At 39.6% G+C, this 14,898-nt stretch overlaps 1 protein-coding gene across 5 annotated transcripts in view; it reads left to right on the top strand.

Annotated features, from left to right (window-relative positions):
• The window catches only part of MTM1 (myotubularin 1), a 101,177-nt gene that overhangs the window by 25,087 nt on the left and 61,192 nt on the right, over window positions 1–14,898 (top strand). For 3 of the 5 annotated variants that reach the window (XM_006087736.2, XM_014454938.2, XM_014454937.2), the window contains exons 3-4: window positions 1,366–1,438; window positions 3,163–3,257. In XM_006087736.2, the coding sequence (XP_006087798.1) occupies window positions 1,366–1,438; window positions 3,163–3,257 (168 nt within the window). The remainder of the gene's footprint in view (window positions 1–1,365; window positions 1,439–3,162; window positions 3,258–14,898) is intronic. The other 2 variants (XM_023753047.1, XM_023753048.1) reach the window with 1 other exon arrangement.

The raw sequence follows: 14,898 nt of genomic DNA, 5'->3' as shown, positions 1-14,898 counted from the left end.
TGCTCATTACACTTGTTTTTAGTTAGTGAGAGGTGGTGTTAAAGGATGGTGGTAATTTATTTCCAGTCTAATTTATATAAGGTGTGTGATTTTGCTCCTTATTGAGGAAGGCATTCCTGGCTGGGGACAACTTGTCTTGTCCTCCTAGTTAAAAATGCTTAGCTTGCAAGCACTAAAACATACTGAAAATTGGCTAAGAATTTTCATTTTGTGCCTGAATAAAAAAGATATAACCATTAAAAATCCAGGAAAGCACCCCTCTTTGATAGCTTATATATTACCTAAATACACAATTCGCATTTCTCTCATTTGATAATACTTTACATAGCCCTTGATAATTCACAAAAGTGTGCTTATGCATTTCGTTTCACTTAATACATTCACAAAACCCCTTTGAGGGAAGTATTAACTAACTTCACACATGAGATGATTACAGTGTGACATTTTGGAAAACAACTAGAAAAAAATGAATGAAAAGTAATGCTGAAAAATACCTTTTGCTCAAACAGATTTTAATGATGTGCCTCATATGCCCTAAAGTGGACATAGCCAGCCCATCATTGTTATGAATCCACTACGGCAGTTGAATAGATTGAGAGACACCTAACCAGGCATCCGGGTCACAATGGCCAATTATGTCACATTACACTTAGAACTTCCCTCTGGGTTTCAGTAGTTACTACTTGCCTCCCTGAGGGAGCTGCTGTGGCCATTGAATAAGGCACAGGTCTGGAAATACCTCTGAAGCCAGGAGGCCTAGAGACATGGCAAGTATTTGTGTAGATGGTACCTAAGCCTCTTGTCAGCTCCAAAGTTCAATGACAGATCCCTTTCCTCTTATCAAGTTACCTAAGTGAGGAAGGATCTTAGTAAAATAAGAAACCCAATATGTAATAAAGGTTATTTTCTGGCATTGTAAGAAGAGTCTGTGATTACTGTGGCTCAGGTAAGGCCCCATTGAAAGAAGTTTTCATTTCTACTCTTAACAAAAAAGATAAATGACTAAATATTTAATAGGAAAAAAAACTGTCACAGTTTACATGTATCTATAGAAGACATTTAATATTTACTTTTTGTCATTTTTCTGAATGCTGTTAATGGTGAAGTGCTTGGAAGGGGTGTTTAAAATTAATATTAGTTAAAAGCATGCTAATATTATTTGCAGACTAAAAGTTATCACTGCTACTGAATTTTGAGGGTATGTTTTAGTTTAAATTTTCTATGCCAGTGTTCTATAATGATAAGTATTTCTCTGATTTTTTTTTTCCTTTATAATGTGTATTTCTGGTCAGTTGTTTTTCAGGTTGCTTGAAAACCTGTGCAAATGTAATGTGATTACTTCTGATGCCACTGTTTCATTTACAGACTTCTAGGGATGGAGTCAATCGGGATCTCAGTGAGGCTGTTCCTCGACTTCCAGGAGAAATTCGCATTACTGGTAAGGATCCTGTGAAGTTAGGATTTGCATAAATTGGTGAGAGGTCCAGCAGGATCAGGTGACTTCTATTCCTCATGCTCTTAGAAGTCAAATTTAGACAAATAAGCTAGCTTTGTTTAAAAGTCTTAATAAGGAGAGAACTCTGTGCATTAGTTTCTTGATCAAAGAGTTCTTTCAAGAGCTTTGTGCTCTCCAGGATAATGATATACTTTTCTCTGTATCAAAGACGTAATTATTTTTTGGGGGAAATGTGGGTTATCTCTTGAAAGTTACTTATTGGAGTGATAAGCTCTCATGGCTTGAGGTTATAAGGACAAAATGATATTAAGGTTTTCTAGTTTATGATATGCTTTAAAATGATCAAGTTAAAGGCTTAAAGTCTCAGTATTCTCTTCTTTGAAATATAGGAAACCATAATGGTTTAAAATAGCTTTCATTTGCCAGATAACTGAAGTTAGTAATATTGATGTCATAATTTTATTGTTGACTTATTTTTTCATGATAAATTTATATTAAGAGGAAGGTATCTACTGTGGAAGAACCAGATTATTCTGGTTTAAGAATACAGACACATCTGACAGCTTCCAATCCAAGGGCTGATATTGTAGGCTTTCACATTTTACATTAGGGTCGACTCCCTCTCAGATTCCCATATATTTGGTGATAATATAGTTAGCATTGTTTCAGGGAACCTTTTGCTTTATTCATTAAGATCTTGATTGTTTAGTTTAAATGGATGGTGCTAATTAGATTAAGGTCATACATATGATGCCTTTGTGAATTAGTTAACCATGCATCAGGAGAAACTATTTCATGTCCACCGACTTGCAAGAATTCCAATTTCTGGATAAGAGCAAAGAGGATAGCTTACTTTTGGTGATTTTCACATATGAAGTTTTGGTGCTCTATATCAGTGCCAAAACCTTAATTGGTGTGTAGTAACTGAATTAGCATGAGGTAGCCTTACTGGGTATTTTTCATTTAGCACCTGAGGAGAGAAGGATTTCAAGTTTGTTTTAAAAAATTAAAAGCCATTAACACATTCAAGGACATCCTTGAAAGATAAGAGAAAGATACATTTTTATAATAAATTAACTCTCCTAATTTAGTTTCTTCTTATGTTTGATTCTACCAAAATTGTACTATTCTCTTGGCCATCTGTTTTATATCATTTAAATGTTTGAGATGTATCTAGCTAAACTCTCATCTGGACTATTAAAAGAGAAAGAGTAGACTATTGAAACATCTCTACTGCTGACATGCATTTATTAAAAACATCACTATGTTTGTATAATTAGAGGTTGGCAAACCTCAAACCCTATCTGGTGGTTAGTCCATGAGACTGTCCTACAGAATTGCAACCCTCTGGTTGAAATAGCTCAGCAGTTACCTTTATAACCTCTTGAGAGTAGCAGCATTAGTATTCTCATTCACTTCTGCTCTCCAGCTGTTATCCCCTTGCCCCAGGTAGTGACAACATGGTGGGCAAGCTCAGAGAAGCACCACTAGTGCCTAGAGGTGACGTGTGGCCCCACTCATTCCCTAACGGCCTCACTGGACCAAGCATGGTAATGTAGAAACATTGCCAATGCTTGCTTTCAAACTTTTCAGTGATTTTTATTGTAGTTATTCTTAGCCAAATAGTTTATATTAAATTAGTGCCATTTGTTGTATATCTTGGTATATATTTCCATTATTTTAGGGTACTTTTTTTATCTTAATAGACAAAGAAGTTATTTACATATGTCCTTTCAATGGCCCCATTAAGGGAAGAGTTTACATCACAAATTATCGTCTTTATTTAAGAAGTTTGGAAACGGTAAGTAGAATCTAAGACCATAAAGATGACCCTAACTGTTAAAGATAATGCTAAACTGTTTCTCTTCTACCTTGCAAGATTGACTGTGGCTCAGATTAACATGGGGGATACATTTGCTTCTCAACTCTTAATGTTTGGCTTACGCAAAGCTTATATTACACTAACACCTATACATGTAGGAATAGAGTAAATTAAAAATAAGTTTTGTCTCTCATAATAGTGGGAAGCGGTTGATAACTGTACCCATTTGCTAGTTTGGAGAAGTTAGGTAGGTGTAGAACAGTGGTTCTTTAGAAGAAGCACAGAGAAAATTCACCTGTGGAGCTTAAAAACAGTACAATGCCCTAGATTTATTACATCAGAACATCTAGCTCTTCGGTCCAAGCACAGTTGTAATTTTTAAAACATCACAGAAGAGGATACTGATGTGAATCCCTTGTATAGGCCCACCTCTCTAGAACTTTTCAAGTGTTCGATTACAGAGCATCAGGTAGCAGTTTAGAACTAGGCTGGCTATGGTGTGGCTTAATGCCACTCTACCTTTTCATTCTAGAGCCACGAAATCTTTACCACAACATTTTAAGTAATGTTCCACTGGTGGGAAGATGAGATGGAGACAATATGCTCCAGAAGAGAAAGAAGGAGTGAATAGCCTCTGTGATTATCAGAGAAGGACCTATTCGTAGACGTGGTGGGTCGCCATTGCCCAGGCTGGCCTGAAGGGACAGCTTTACTTTGATGAGATGGACCAAGGGGGAGTAAATAGGTCCAGGGTACATGGAAGAGAGCCCAACAGCAGCTTTTACACAGGAGACAGTGAGACTGTTGGGGGAATCTCGCTTTTGTTTTATTGCTTTTACCCTGCAATTTCTTCAGAACAGTTCTAATCTAGATTAGATTGCATCTTTTGATTATTTATATGTGCAGTATTGTGTCCAAAGTCTGAAAAATTCTGTTTATTACTCCTGCTGCCTTAGTTTTAGTTTACTTCTATAATGGTCATAGACCCATAGAGTCCTGACATTGGATATTTTATTTATGTGAATCTATTCAGGCTTCTAAGTAAGACTGGAGCTGAACAAACGTTCCTCGTTTTCCAAAATGCAAAAGAAGTGTCTGGAAATTAATGGACCATTGAGCTGGATGTCAACTCTTAGCAACAATGGGCAGCAATTCTAGAATTAATCATTTAAATAGATGACTTTTAAGTAACAAGAAAAGAAAGAAACCATTGGGAGTGGTATTCACGTTGTCTTAATTGAATCAAGGCATTTGACAGACCCCCAACAAAGAAACATGGGCTGAATAGTGGCGGTACACTTAGGTGGAGTTATAGACTGTGTATTAAAAGCTTGCTGCCAACCAGGAAGGGCGGTCACTCACATCTTGTAGTGTGGACCCTTTGCCTTCAGTATTTCTAATGCAGTGCAAATGAGCACATAGAAAGCATGTGTGTCCAATATGTGAAAAACGCAAAACTAGCCAATGTGCTAGATGACAGAATTAGAATTGGGAATTATCTTAATCAGCTAGGATTTTGGAGTGAAACTAATAATATGAAGTTTAGCATAAATAACACTTACAGTTGTGTCAATAAAGATGGAAGAGATTTGTTTCAACAGCGGCCCATTCTTATTTGACCCAGTAATTGTACATGATTGATTAAAAAGTTAATAGACCTATAGGGTGAATTAAGAAAAGTATAATAACGGCAAAACAAAATGAGATGGTAGTCCCATCTGAAGTGTTGTGTTCAAATCCTGATGCCATATTTTAAGAGGGACATTGTGAAACTAGAGATGGTTCAGACAAAGGGAACCAGGCTAGTAAAGGTGCTGCAATATGAGCAATGATCGAAATAAATGTTGATCTTTCATGTGAAGAAAAGAAGACAAAGGGAGACATGACAGAGCTACCTTGGAATGTATGAAGTGGCATCTGTGAAGTACGGATTAGACTCATTCAGTACAGCTCCCAAGGGTCACACTGGGACAGATTAAAATATTTTATGATAATATAGGGGAGATGCATCAAAAATTTAGAATTAATGCAAGTGTTATAATGCCTTCACCTCTGAGACTTTTGGCTTGAGCCACACATATGCCTGATTCCATTTTATGCTGTCATTAATGATGCACTGGAAAAATTACTGAAACTGGTGCTAAGACAAGATTGTGTATATTGTGTGTTCTTAATGATGTAAAACAAACAAAAGCTACCTACAGAAAAGAAGCCAGAGGAAATACACCAAAAGTTTTAGTACTTGGGGTATTTGGAGAGTGGATGGAATTAGGCATGCTTTGTTTTTTCCCCTTCCACTTGGAAGAAGCATATAGTCCTTTTATAATTGGGAAAACACTCAGCAAGCTGTATTTATTTTTTTTTCATATGGCACTCTAGAAGGTGGGGATTAGTGCTGAATGGGTGAATAAAATGCCCATTTGACACTGACTTCTAACTTTTTTCTTCTTCCACTAAGTTTTACATAAACATTTTGACTGATTGGACACAACATTTATTCCCGGTTTAAAAGCAAGCAGATAATAGCAGAAAACATCATATAAAGAAAGCCACTTATGTGGTTATGTAGAAGCCCAAAAACAGTCATAATGTTTCTTAAAGTTATAAAAAAACAGCATTAATTGTGGATTCTGTTGCAAAATATGAATTTTTTGTTTGACAAAGAGCTGTCATCTCACTGGCATTTTGAAGTGGACACCTGTTTGTTTCAGGTATATAAACACTGCAGTGGAAGTGCAGTCTGACTCCAAGTCAGCTGTCCAAGCACAGCAGTCATTTCCTTAGATTGTCATGATGGCCCTCCTTCATGGTCTTCCCCCACCACTCTGGCCTGCATGATGCCTCTAGAGCAGGGGTGGGCAAACTTTTTGACTCGAGGGCCACAATGGGTTCTTAAACTAGACCGGAGGGCCGGAACAAAAGCATGGATGGAGTGTTTGTGTGAACTAATATATAAATTCAAAGTAAACATCATTACATAAAAGGGTACGGTCTTTTTTTTTTTTTTTTTAGTTTTATTCATTTCAAACGGGCTGGATCCGGCCCGCGGGCCGTAGTTTGCCCACAGCTGCTCTAGAGTGATCCTCCTTAGACCTAGGCTGATCAACTGACTTCTCAGTTCCAAAACCTTTGTTGGCACCCTACTGCCCATAGAATAAAATCCACTCTCCTTTATATGGCATAAAAATCCTCCTAACTTCTCTTGTCTTGGCTCTTACCACATCTCCCATACTGTTCTCAAACTACACAAAGCCTCTTTCTTCCCTTTTCCCAGCCTGAGAAGCCCTCTCATGCCCCTGTACCCTTGCATGTGCTGTTCTCACTGTACCTGAATGCCCTTTCAGAAGCCACTATTCATCCTTCAGAACCCACCTCAAAATCGTGTCCTCTTCGAAACCTTCTTCAATTTCCTGTGAAGATTATCACTCCCTCTTTGTGTCTCCAGAGCCCTTTTTCTCATAACTATGTTAACACTTGTTATGAAACCTTCCCTAGCCACTCTATCTAAACTTGTAATACCCATCCCAAAACTTCCTCTCTCCCTTCCATGTTTATTTGTTTCTCCTGAGCACCTGCCACTATCTCCTGTTTTATATATTTCACTGTTTTATCTTATTCTTTGTCTGAGGACAGGAATGCTTGTCTATCCTCAGCACATAGGACAGAGACTGGCACATGAAGGTACTCAATCAGGCTGTGCTAAATAAAGGAATTCTGTCTTACTTATATGCTGCTTTGTCTGTGGTCGTAAGTAATGGTGAGTCCTTTGGCCCTTTGTGCCTAGCTAGTACAGTGTCCAGTAGACAGTAGGTGCTCAGTAAAAGTGGATTCAATGAGTGAATTCGGGAGGGAACAGGCCTCATCACTGTGATTTGACTACATCTCAAAGATCCATAGCCACCTTTTGATCTTGAGGGTGCTCAGTAATTTGGCTTGGTGTTGATCTTGTGACTCCAGGAGGGGCCACTTTAGGCATGTAATACTTTGTAATCTGGTAGTCCAGTGGTCGGCAAACTGCGGCTCGCGAGCCACATGCGGCTCTTTGGCCCCTTGAGTGTGGCTCTTCCACAAAATACCACGTACGGGCGCGCACGTACAGTGCGATTGAAACTTTGTGGCCCATGCGCAGAAGTCGGTATTTTGTGGAAGAGCCACAGTCAAGGGGCCAAAGAGCCGCATGTGGCTCGCGAGCCGCAGTTTGCCGACCACTGTGTAGACTACCATGGGAAGGGTGCTTCCAGATTCCCTTCTAGGAACACTTTGAATTCAGGTGCTACAGAGGATGAGAAAGACAAATGGACTCTTTGCTTATTTATGTGTTCATATCTTTATTCCAGAAACTTTCATTGAGTCCTGTGGTGAATCTAACATTATGCCAGGTGAATAATGTGGAGATGAGTAATTGTGGTATAACATGGCAAAGTCTGCAGTGGTTGTATAATGCTATGAGGTTACAAGGGAGAGGATGATTAACTGTGTGATGAGTCATAGAATGCTTTACAGAGGAGGTAATATTTGAACCAAGTCTTGAAGAATGGTATCAATTTCCTGGACAGAAGGGAAAGTGGAGGGAGCATATCAGGTAGAGAGTTTTCATATCACATGTATAACAATATGAAAAAAAATACCATATACAGTGGAAATGGCTGAGTGATCTATTGGAGCTGGAATATAGGGGGTAGAGGGAGGAGTGGAGAATGGGAGGCAATGAAGCTGTATGCATGTTATATAGAGAATGACATATCAAATGTGTATTTCAGGAAGAGGAGTCAGGTTGCAGCATGTATGATATATTAGGGAGAGAGAGACTGGAGGAAGGAAGTTATTTTTGTTTTCCAGGTAAGTAATAAGAGCCTAATACAGCCCTAGTTGTAATAAAAAGGAGGGGACAATCTTGAGAGATTCAGGATTTGCATGGCCATTAGAGACATGAAGAAAATATTCGAGTTGAGAATGATTCCTGTGATTTTTTGGCTTGAATGATTGGGACTGCTCCCAGTCATCAAAATGGACATTATAGGAGAAGGAATGTGTTGGAGACAAACCCCAGGGAAAATAAGTGTGAATGTGTGGACTTACAGCAGTATAACAACCAGGTGGAAATAACTTGGAAGCAGGAGGAAACATGACTCTAAGGTTTCCAAAGTTATTAGCATATCATTATTGGGAAAAATCATGTACAACCACAAGATTACTCTCAAAGAGATGTGGGCTGAGGAGAGAACCCTAGGGCACATGAACATTTTTCCATGATGGGGAGAGAAGAACCACTGGAGAAGAGAAAGAAGAGGCAGTAGAAAATCTGACAGAAGGCTTTGGTAAAAGTCAGTAGAAGAGAAAAATCTCAAGAAGTAAGGAGTAGAACATGGTGTAAAATGTTACAAAGTTCAGTAAGATAAAGAATGAGTACAGCCCAACCAGTATGGCTCAGTGGTTGAGCAGGGGCATGCAGGAGGCAGCTGATCAATGATTATCTCTCATCATTGATGTTTCTGTCTCTCTCTCCCTCTCTGAAATCAATAAAGAATATTTTTTTAAAAAAGAATGAACAGAGACTGTGGAGAGTGGCCTTTAGGAGGCACTGGGAGCCCCGGTAGAACAGATTTTGTGATGATGTGAGTCTGATCGGTCTCTCTTGCTCCACTTTCTACCTCCCCATGGAAGATTTGCCAACTCCCAATCCTCAGTACACTTCTCTCTATTCATTCTTTGCCCCTTGGCTTCATCTACTCCCTGGCTCCAGTCACTTCTCTACAGATAACACCATATGTTAACAAAGCTCTTGAATTTACCAAGACTTTTCCCATACTCTCATCCCATCTGACAACAGCTGATAGGTAAAGCAGAGGTTACCCAGCCCATTCCCTAGCCCAGTGATGGCGAACCTTTTGAGCTCGGCGTGTCAGCATTTTGAAAAACCCTAACTTAACTCTGGTGCCATGTCACATATAGAAATTTTTTGATATTTGCAACCATAGTAAAACAAAGATTTATATTTTTGATATTTATTTTATATATTTAAATGCCATTTAACAAAGAAAAATCAACCAGAAAAATGAGTTCGTGTGTCACCTCTGACACGGGTGTCATAGGTTCGCCATCACTGCCCTAGACACTCCCTCCCCAGCCCTTGACTTTATTTTCTAGTGCTGACCTTTCTTCTGACCCCAGTTTCTCATTTCTTACTGCTTGCTGGAGATTTCTTGACTTCTCAGATATATAGCCAAACCAAAATTCTTCAGCTCTTTCTCCCTTCCCAGTTCCTTCTTTTGGCATTATGTTTCTCTTGATGGTGTTACTTTTCTTCTAGTCACCCTAGAATAATGTCTCTAATCCCCTCCTGCCTTCTCCTCTACAGTCTTCATCACATTTTCCCAGTTCTTTCTAGTCCTGTTTTCCCACCCTAGTCCAGGGTCTTATCACCAGCACCTATCTCCCAGGCCATTGCAGTAACTTCTCCTACTCTATTCTTGCTAGCTACCTAAGACATTCTCACAACCTTATCATTCCTTTGCTCAGAAGCTCTCATTGGCTCCTTTCCTTCCTCATTTCTGATTCTTTAGCCCAGGTACTTAAGTCCTCTGCAACACCCCCCACCCCCGCAACTCATCTCTCTAATCCATCATACATGCTGTAATCTGACTTCCCTTCTTGAAATACACATCTGATGTTGTTCTCCATGTAATGTGGATGCAGCCTCATTGTCACCCCTTCTCCTCTACCCTCTATATTCCAACTCTAGTTATCATTCAGCTCCACCACACACTGTGGATCAAGCTTGTTCCCTAAACAAGCCCTATGCTTTCTCTCCTCTGCATTTTCCTTCAGGACATATTCTCCACCTAGAACATCATTCACCACCACCACCCCCACACATTTTGCAAAATTATTTTGAAATATTTAACAAAGTTTATAAAGGATAACATAACCATCTGTGGATCCAACACCTAGCTGAAGAATTCCCATCTTCCCTTTACTTCAAAGGTAATCACCATCTGAAGGTTGGTATCTCTCACTCCTGGTCATTCCACACACTTCTTTTAAAAAATAGAATGGAATATAGGGGATGTGAAGAAAGCTAAAGGAGTGGAAGCTTTTAAGCCTTCCAAATAAGTAGTTGGCAACCCTTGGCAGTATAATTTGGTTCTAGGATTAGGACTGCTGATGAGATGAGAAAAGTGTCATATATATATATATATATATATATATATATATATATTACACACACACACACACACACACACACACACACACTAGAGGCCCGATGCACCTGTGTCCTGCCCCACCCCTAGCCGCCCGGCGCCTGTGTATGCAAATTAACCTGCCATCTTTGTTGGGTTGATTTGCATACTCACTCCTGATTGGCCGGTGGATGTCGTGAAGGTGCGGTCAATTTGAATCTTTCTCTTTTATTAGTGTGTGTGTATATATATATGGTTTCATTTTCAGTTGATAACTCAGAAATAATACCTCTTCCTGGATCAAATTCAAGGACAAATTTGTTGTTATGATTTCCTCTAAAAGATAGGAACATAGTGATTCAATTCTTCAGGCAGAGTATCACCCAAAGATTCTTAGATACCATGCAAGACCCTCTATAAAGACAGAACACACATTAATTTTTATTCAGTAAAGGTATTTCTGTGTGGACCAGAAGAATAGATCTGTTTACTTTGCTTTTTGATGTTTTACCAGTGCAGAGGCAGGACTTGGAGAATTGAGATGGCTGTATACCCTGCATGTCCATCAGACTCTCTCAAAAATATCTGGTTCTGAAATGAGCTTTGGACAGGTGTTAGGTATCATGCCACCCAAAAGCTAGGCATCTAACAAGTGTGGCAGCACTTAGGTTCCATGACCTCTCTAATTGGCTGAAATTTTAGCTGTAAGTCTTGGATACCACCCAGAAGGGAGGCAAAGTTTACCTTCCATTGTGGGCATTTCAAAGCCAGACCTGTATGTTTTCCAGAGGGAAGGCCCAACCAAGTCATTATAAGCATGAACAAAGAGGATTCCTGTAGTATTTATCTTTTCAGGAAAATACATTGGAAAGTTTTCAAGATTGTTCTTTTTTATGTCATTCTGTCTAGTGGATTTGGTACCTCTTTTTTTTAAAGGTGGTGAAATAATGTTAAAAATACTAGAATAATAAAACTTCCTAATATATCTGTAGGTAAGAACATCAGTGGGAACGTAGCATCCACACACTAGGTATTCTTTTAAACTTCAGTCTTAAATCATCTTATATTGCTGCTGCAAAAATAATGCTGTTTTCAGTTTAAAACAATTCCTGCTAATACCTTATGTCCCTTGTCCCTTGTTACCATCCCATCCCAATTTACCATTCTCTAAACTTGAGACTCTGGGGGCTATTGAGCCCTGCTGTTGAAGGTTATATTGTGGATTTAATTATTTCCACTACCAGTTCAGGCATTTTAGGCCTCAGAAAAGGGTCTCATCACTGCTTTGGTAATTATTTTAATCTGGAATTGAATTCTCGTTAGATCCCCCATCACATCAGTGACAAACCTTCTCCATGTTCTTTAGCTGACCTCATCTCTTGCTGTGTTGAAGAGTTAAAAGTCATCCTCACAAATCTCCTATAAATTTCCCTCTCATCACCTGATGATGTCTGTTTCTACGCATCCTTTCCTCCTCTCCTATCTAAGAGGAAGGACCTAGACATCTTGTCCAAAGCAAATCCCTCTACTTGAGCCTTTCTCTGGAGCCTTAGTGCCCCATTATTCTTTACGTCTTATGTTTGTGGTTTTCATTGGCTCCTCCCCTTTCCCTCACCCCACAGTCCTACTCCAGTCTCTTTATTTTAAAACACCTTCTTGCATCCCTGCTGCCCCCTGATACTACTGTCCTCTTTCTTCCCCTTCTTTGCCAGACTTCTTTTAAAAAATTAGTCCATACATACTGCTTCCACTTCCGGTATATTAACTCCTTCACTTCTTGTGTTCTGGCTTCTGTTCTCTATTGAAACTATTCTTTCACTGCTCAGTTCCAGTGGCCTTGGTTGAGTCCTCAACTTTTTAACTTCTCTGCAGCTATAGGTATTGTTGATTACTCCTTCCTTCCTGTCTACATGCATTCTTGGCTCTTCTGCTTCTTTCTGTCTCTTGCCTTTATAGCAGTTCATTTCTTTCCCTTCCTACATCTTTCTTTCCCCAGAGTTATGTAATTTCCCCAAGAGTTCTGTCCTCACCTTCTTCTTTCTCAGCTGTCATTTGCTTTCCAATTCTATAGCTCTAGTCCTGATCTTTCATTTTTTTATTCATTGGCTGTTTCAGAGCCTGCTGTGTGCCAAGTGCTGTGCCAGGTGGTAGGCAATAGTACTGCACATAGCAGACATAGTCTCTCCCTCATGAAGCTTTAGTTCTGATGGCATTGACAGACGTTAATTAGATAATCACACCAATGTATAACAAGCTGTGGTAAGTTGCATGGGAATAGTACAGGGGTACAACAATTTAAGGAGCCTGCAAATTGTCCTGAGAAAATGACGCTTGACCCGTAGTCTGAAGAACGAATAGGAGTTACCTAGATGCTGGGCAGCAGCAGGATTGGAGAAAATAAACTGAGAGAACAGCATATGAGAGACCCTGAGACCAAAGAGATCATGAAAAGATGACAGTGTGGATGAGTTGGGGGCCAGGAGAGCAGTGCGAGATGAGCAAGAGAGGTTGGTGATGGCCAGATGACCTAGACCTTGTAGACTCTGCTAAGGGTTTGGGTGTTTAGAGGTGAGCAAAGAGAAGCTTCAGAAGTGATTTAAACAGAGGAATGATAGCATCAAATTTACTTTTGTAAAAGATCCCCCCAGGCTGCTGAGTGGAGGGCAGATTATAAGCTGAGTAATAGTAGCTGCAAAGAGACCACTGTGCCTTTTCCAGTGGTCAAGAAGTTTCTGGTAGAGTTGGAGAGAGGTTAATAGATTGGAGATTTATTTAAGAGGTAAAGATGAGAGATTGAATTAAGGATAATGGAGAAGGGCGATGATAAGGATGACTCCTAGGTTTCCAGCTTTGGTAACTGAATAGATGGAGTGCCAGCCATGGAGACATGAAGATGGAGTTTGGAGAGAGAAACATCACTTGTTTAGTTCTGGACATTTTTCATTTGAGGGGCCTTTGGGATCTCTTCCAGTTCTGTATTTCCAGCTGCTTCCTAGATATCTGTTCTTGAATAATTTATCATAACCTCAAACCCAGTGTGTCTAAACTTGACAATGTTAATCTTCCTCCAGAATCTCCTCTTATGTTCTTCACATGTCTTGGTAGGACCATCATTGTCCCGGGCTCTTTAGTCTAAATCTGAATCATCTTTGATTCTTCCCCAGAGACTCATCTTTTGCTTTCCACCTCAGTCACTCTCTACTTTCAAATCCTCATAGCCTCTCACTGGCACTAAAACATTAGCCTCCAGGATTCCAAGGAATGGGTATAGTCCTCTATACCCATTGAGAGACTTTGAGGTACAGAAATACAGAATTTTAGCCTTCTACTCCCATTCATGGAGTGCTCAGTGCTGCTAGTTGAGTCTTCATAAACCATCATTCTGTCATTGAATTTCTCTTCTCAAAACACATTCCATGGAACCCAGTCATCTTGATCCAAGCCCTGGAGTACTATTCCCCAGGGAATTCTGCAGCCACCCTATCTTAAACCTGGCCCTGGGCTACTTGTGTGTGTGTGTGTGTGTGTGTGTGTGTGTGTGTGTGTGTGTTGTTGTTGTTGTTGTTGTTGTTTTAATATAAAATCCCCATGTTTTTCCACATGGGTAGCTGATATTATTGTTACCTGTTCATGAAAGGGTAATCTCCAACTGATATTGTTTGTTTTTTTAACTATCATCTTTAATGTTACTTTTACCACAGAACCTTCATGTGACCCAGTTGATAGGAAATCATCTTGCCCTCCTGTAACCTCTCATTCCACTTTGGACCTTTTTTATAGCTTTTGGCACGTGCATCCTAGCATTGTGGCTATTTGGATACATGTGTCTTTTCTCCCAGACTGGGCCTTGAGCTCCCTGAGGGCAATATCTGCATCTTATTTCATCTCCACGGCCCCTAAGGCACAGTACAGTTTTTGTTACTCAGTATATACTCAAAAGAGAGATAATAAATGAATGCATCTTTTTAGGTTGTTATATTTACTGCTTAACTATTTTAGATACTTAGAGGTCAGAGACACAGAATTGTGAGTTAGAATGAACCTTTGAGAATCCTTAAATATTTAATGATATTTAGATAGTGACGACTTAGGTTTCTAGAGAGGGAAGCTAGTTTTCCTATTCCTGGATCTTCCAGTTTAGCCGGCTGGGTTATCTGATTTTGAACCTGTCACTCAGGGAGAACATGACATGTAGCCTCATTAGACTGTGGGTGCCCTTGGTCAGGAGCTGACTGGTTTTCCTCAGTGTCCCATTTTTTAAATGATTTTTAAACTTTTTTATCTTTATTGTTGAGAGTATTACAGATGTCTCCTCATCTTCACCCCATTGCCTCCTTCCACCCAGTTCCTGCCCTGCTCCAGGCCTTCACCAACCTGTTGTCTGTGTCTATGAGCAATGTATATATGCATATAAGTTTTTTGGTTAATCTCTTCCCTCT

This window comes from Myotis lucifugus, unplaced genomic scaffold, assembly GCF_000147115.1.
Source record: "Myotis lucifugus unplaced genomic scaffold, Myoluc2.0 scaffold_40, whole genome shotgun sequence".
NCBI classification, from domain to species: Eukaryota; Metazoa; Chordata; class Mammalia; order Chiroptera; family Vespertilionidae; genus Myotis; species Myotis lucifugus.
Note: the sequence above shows the minus strand (reverse complement) of the source record. Positions and strands in the feature narration are given on the sequence as shown.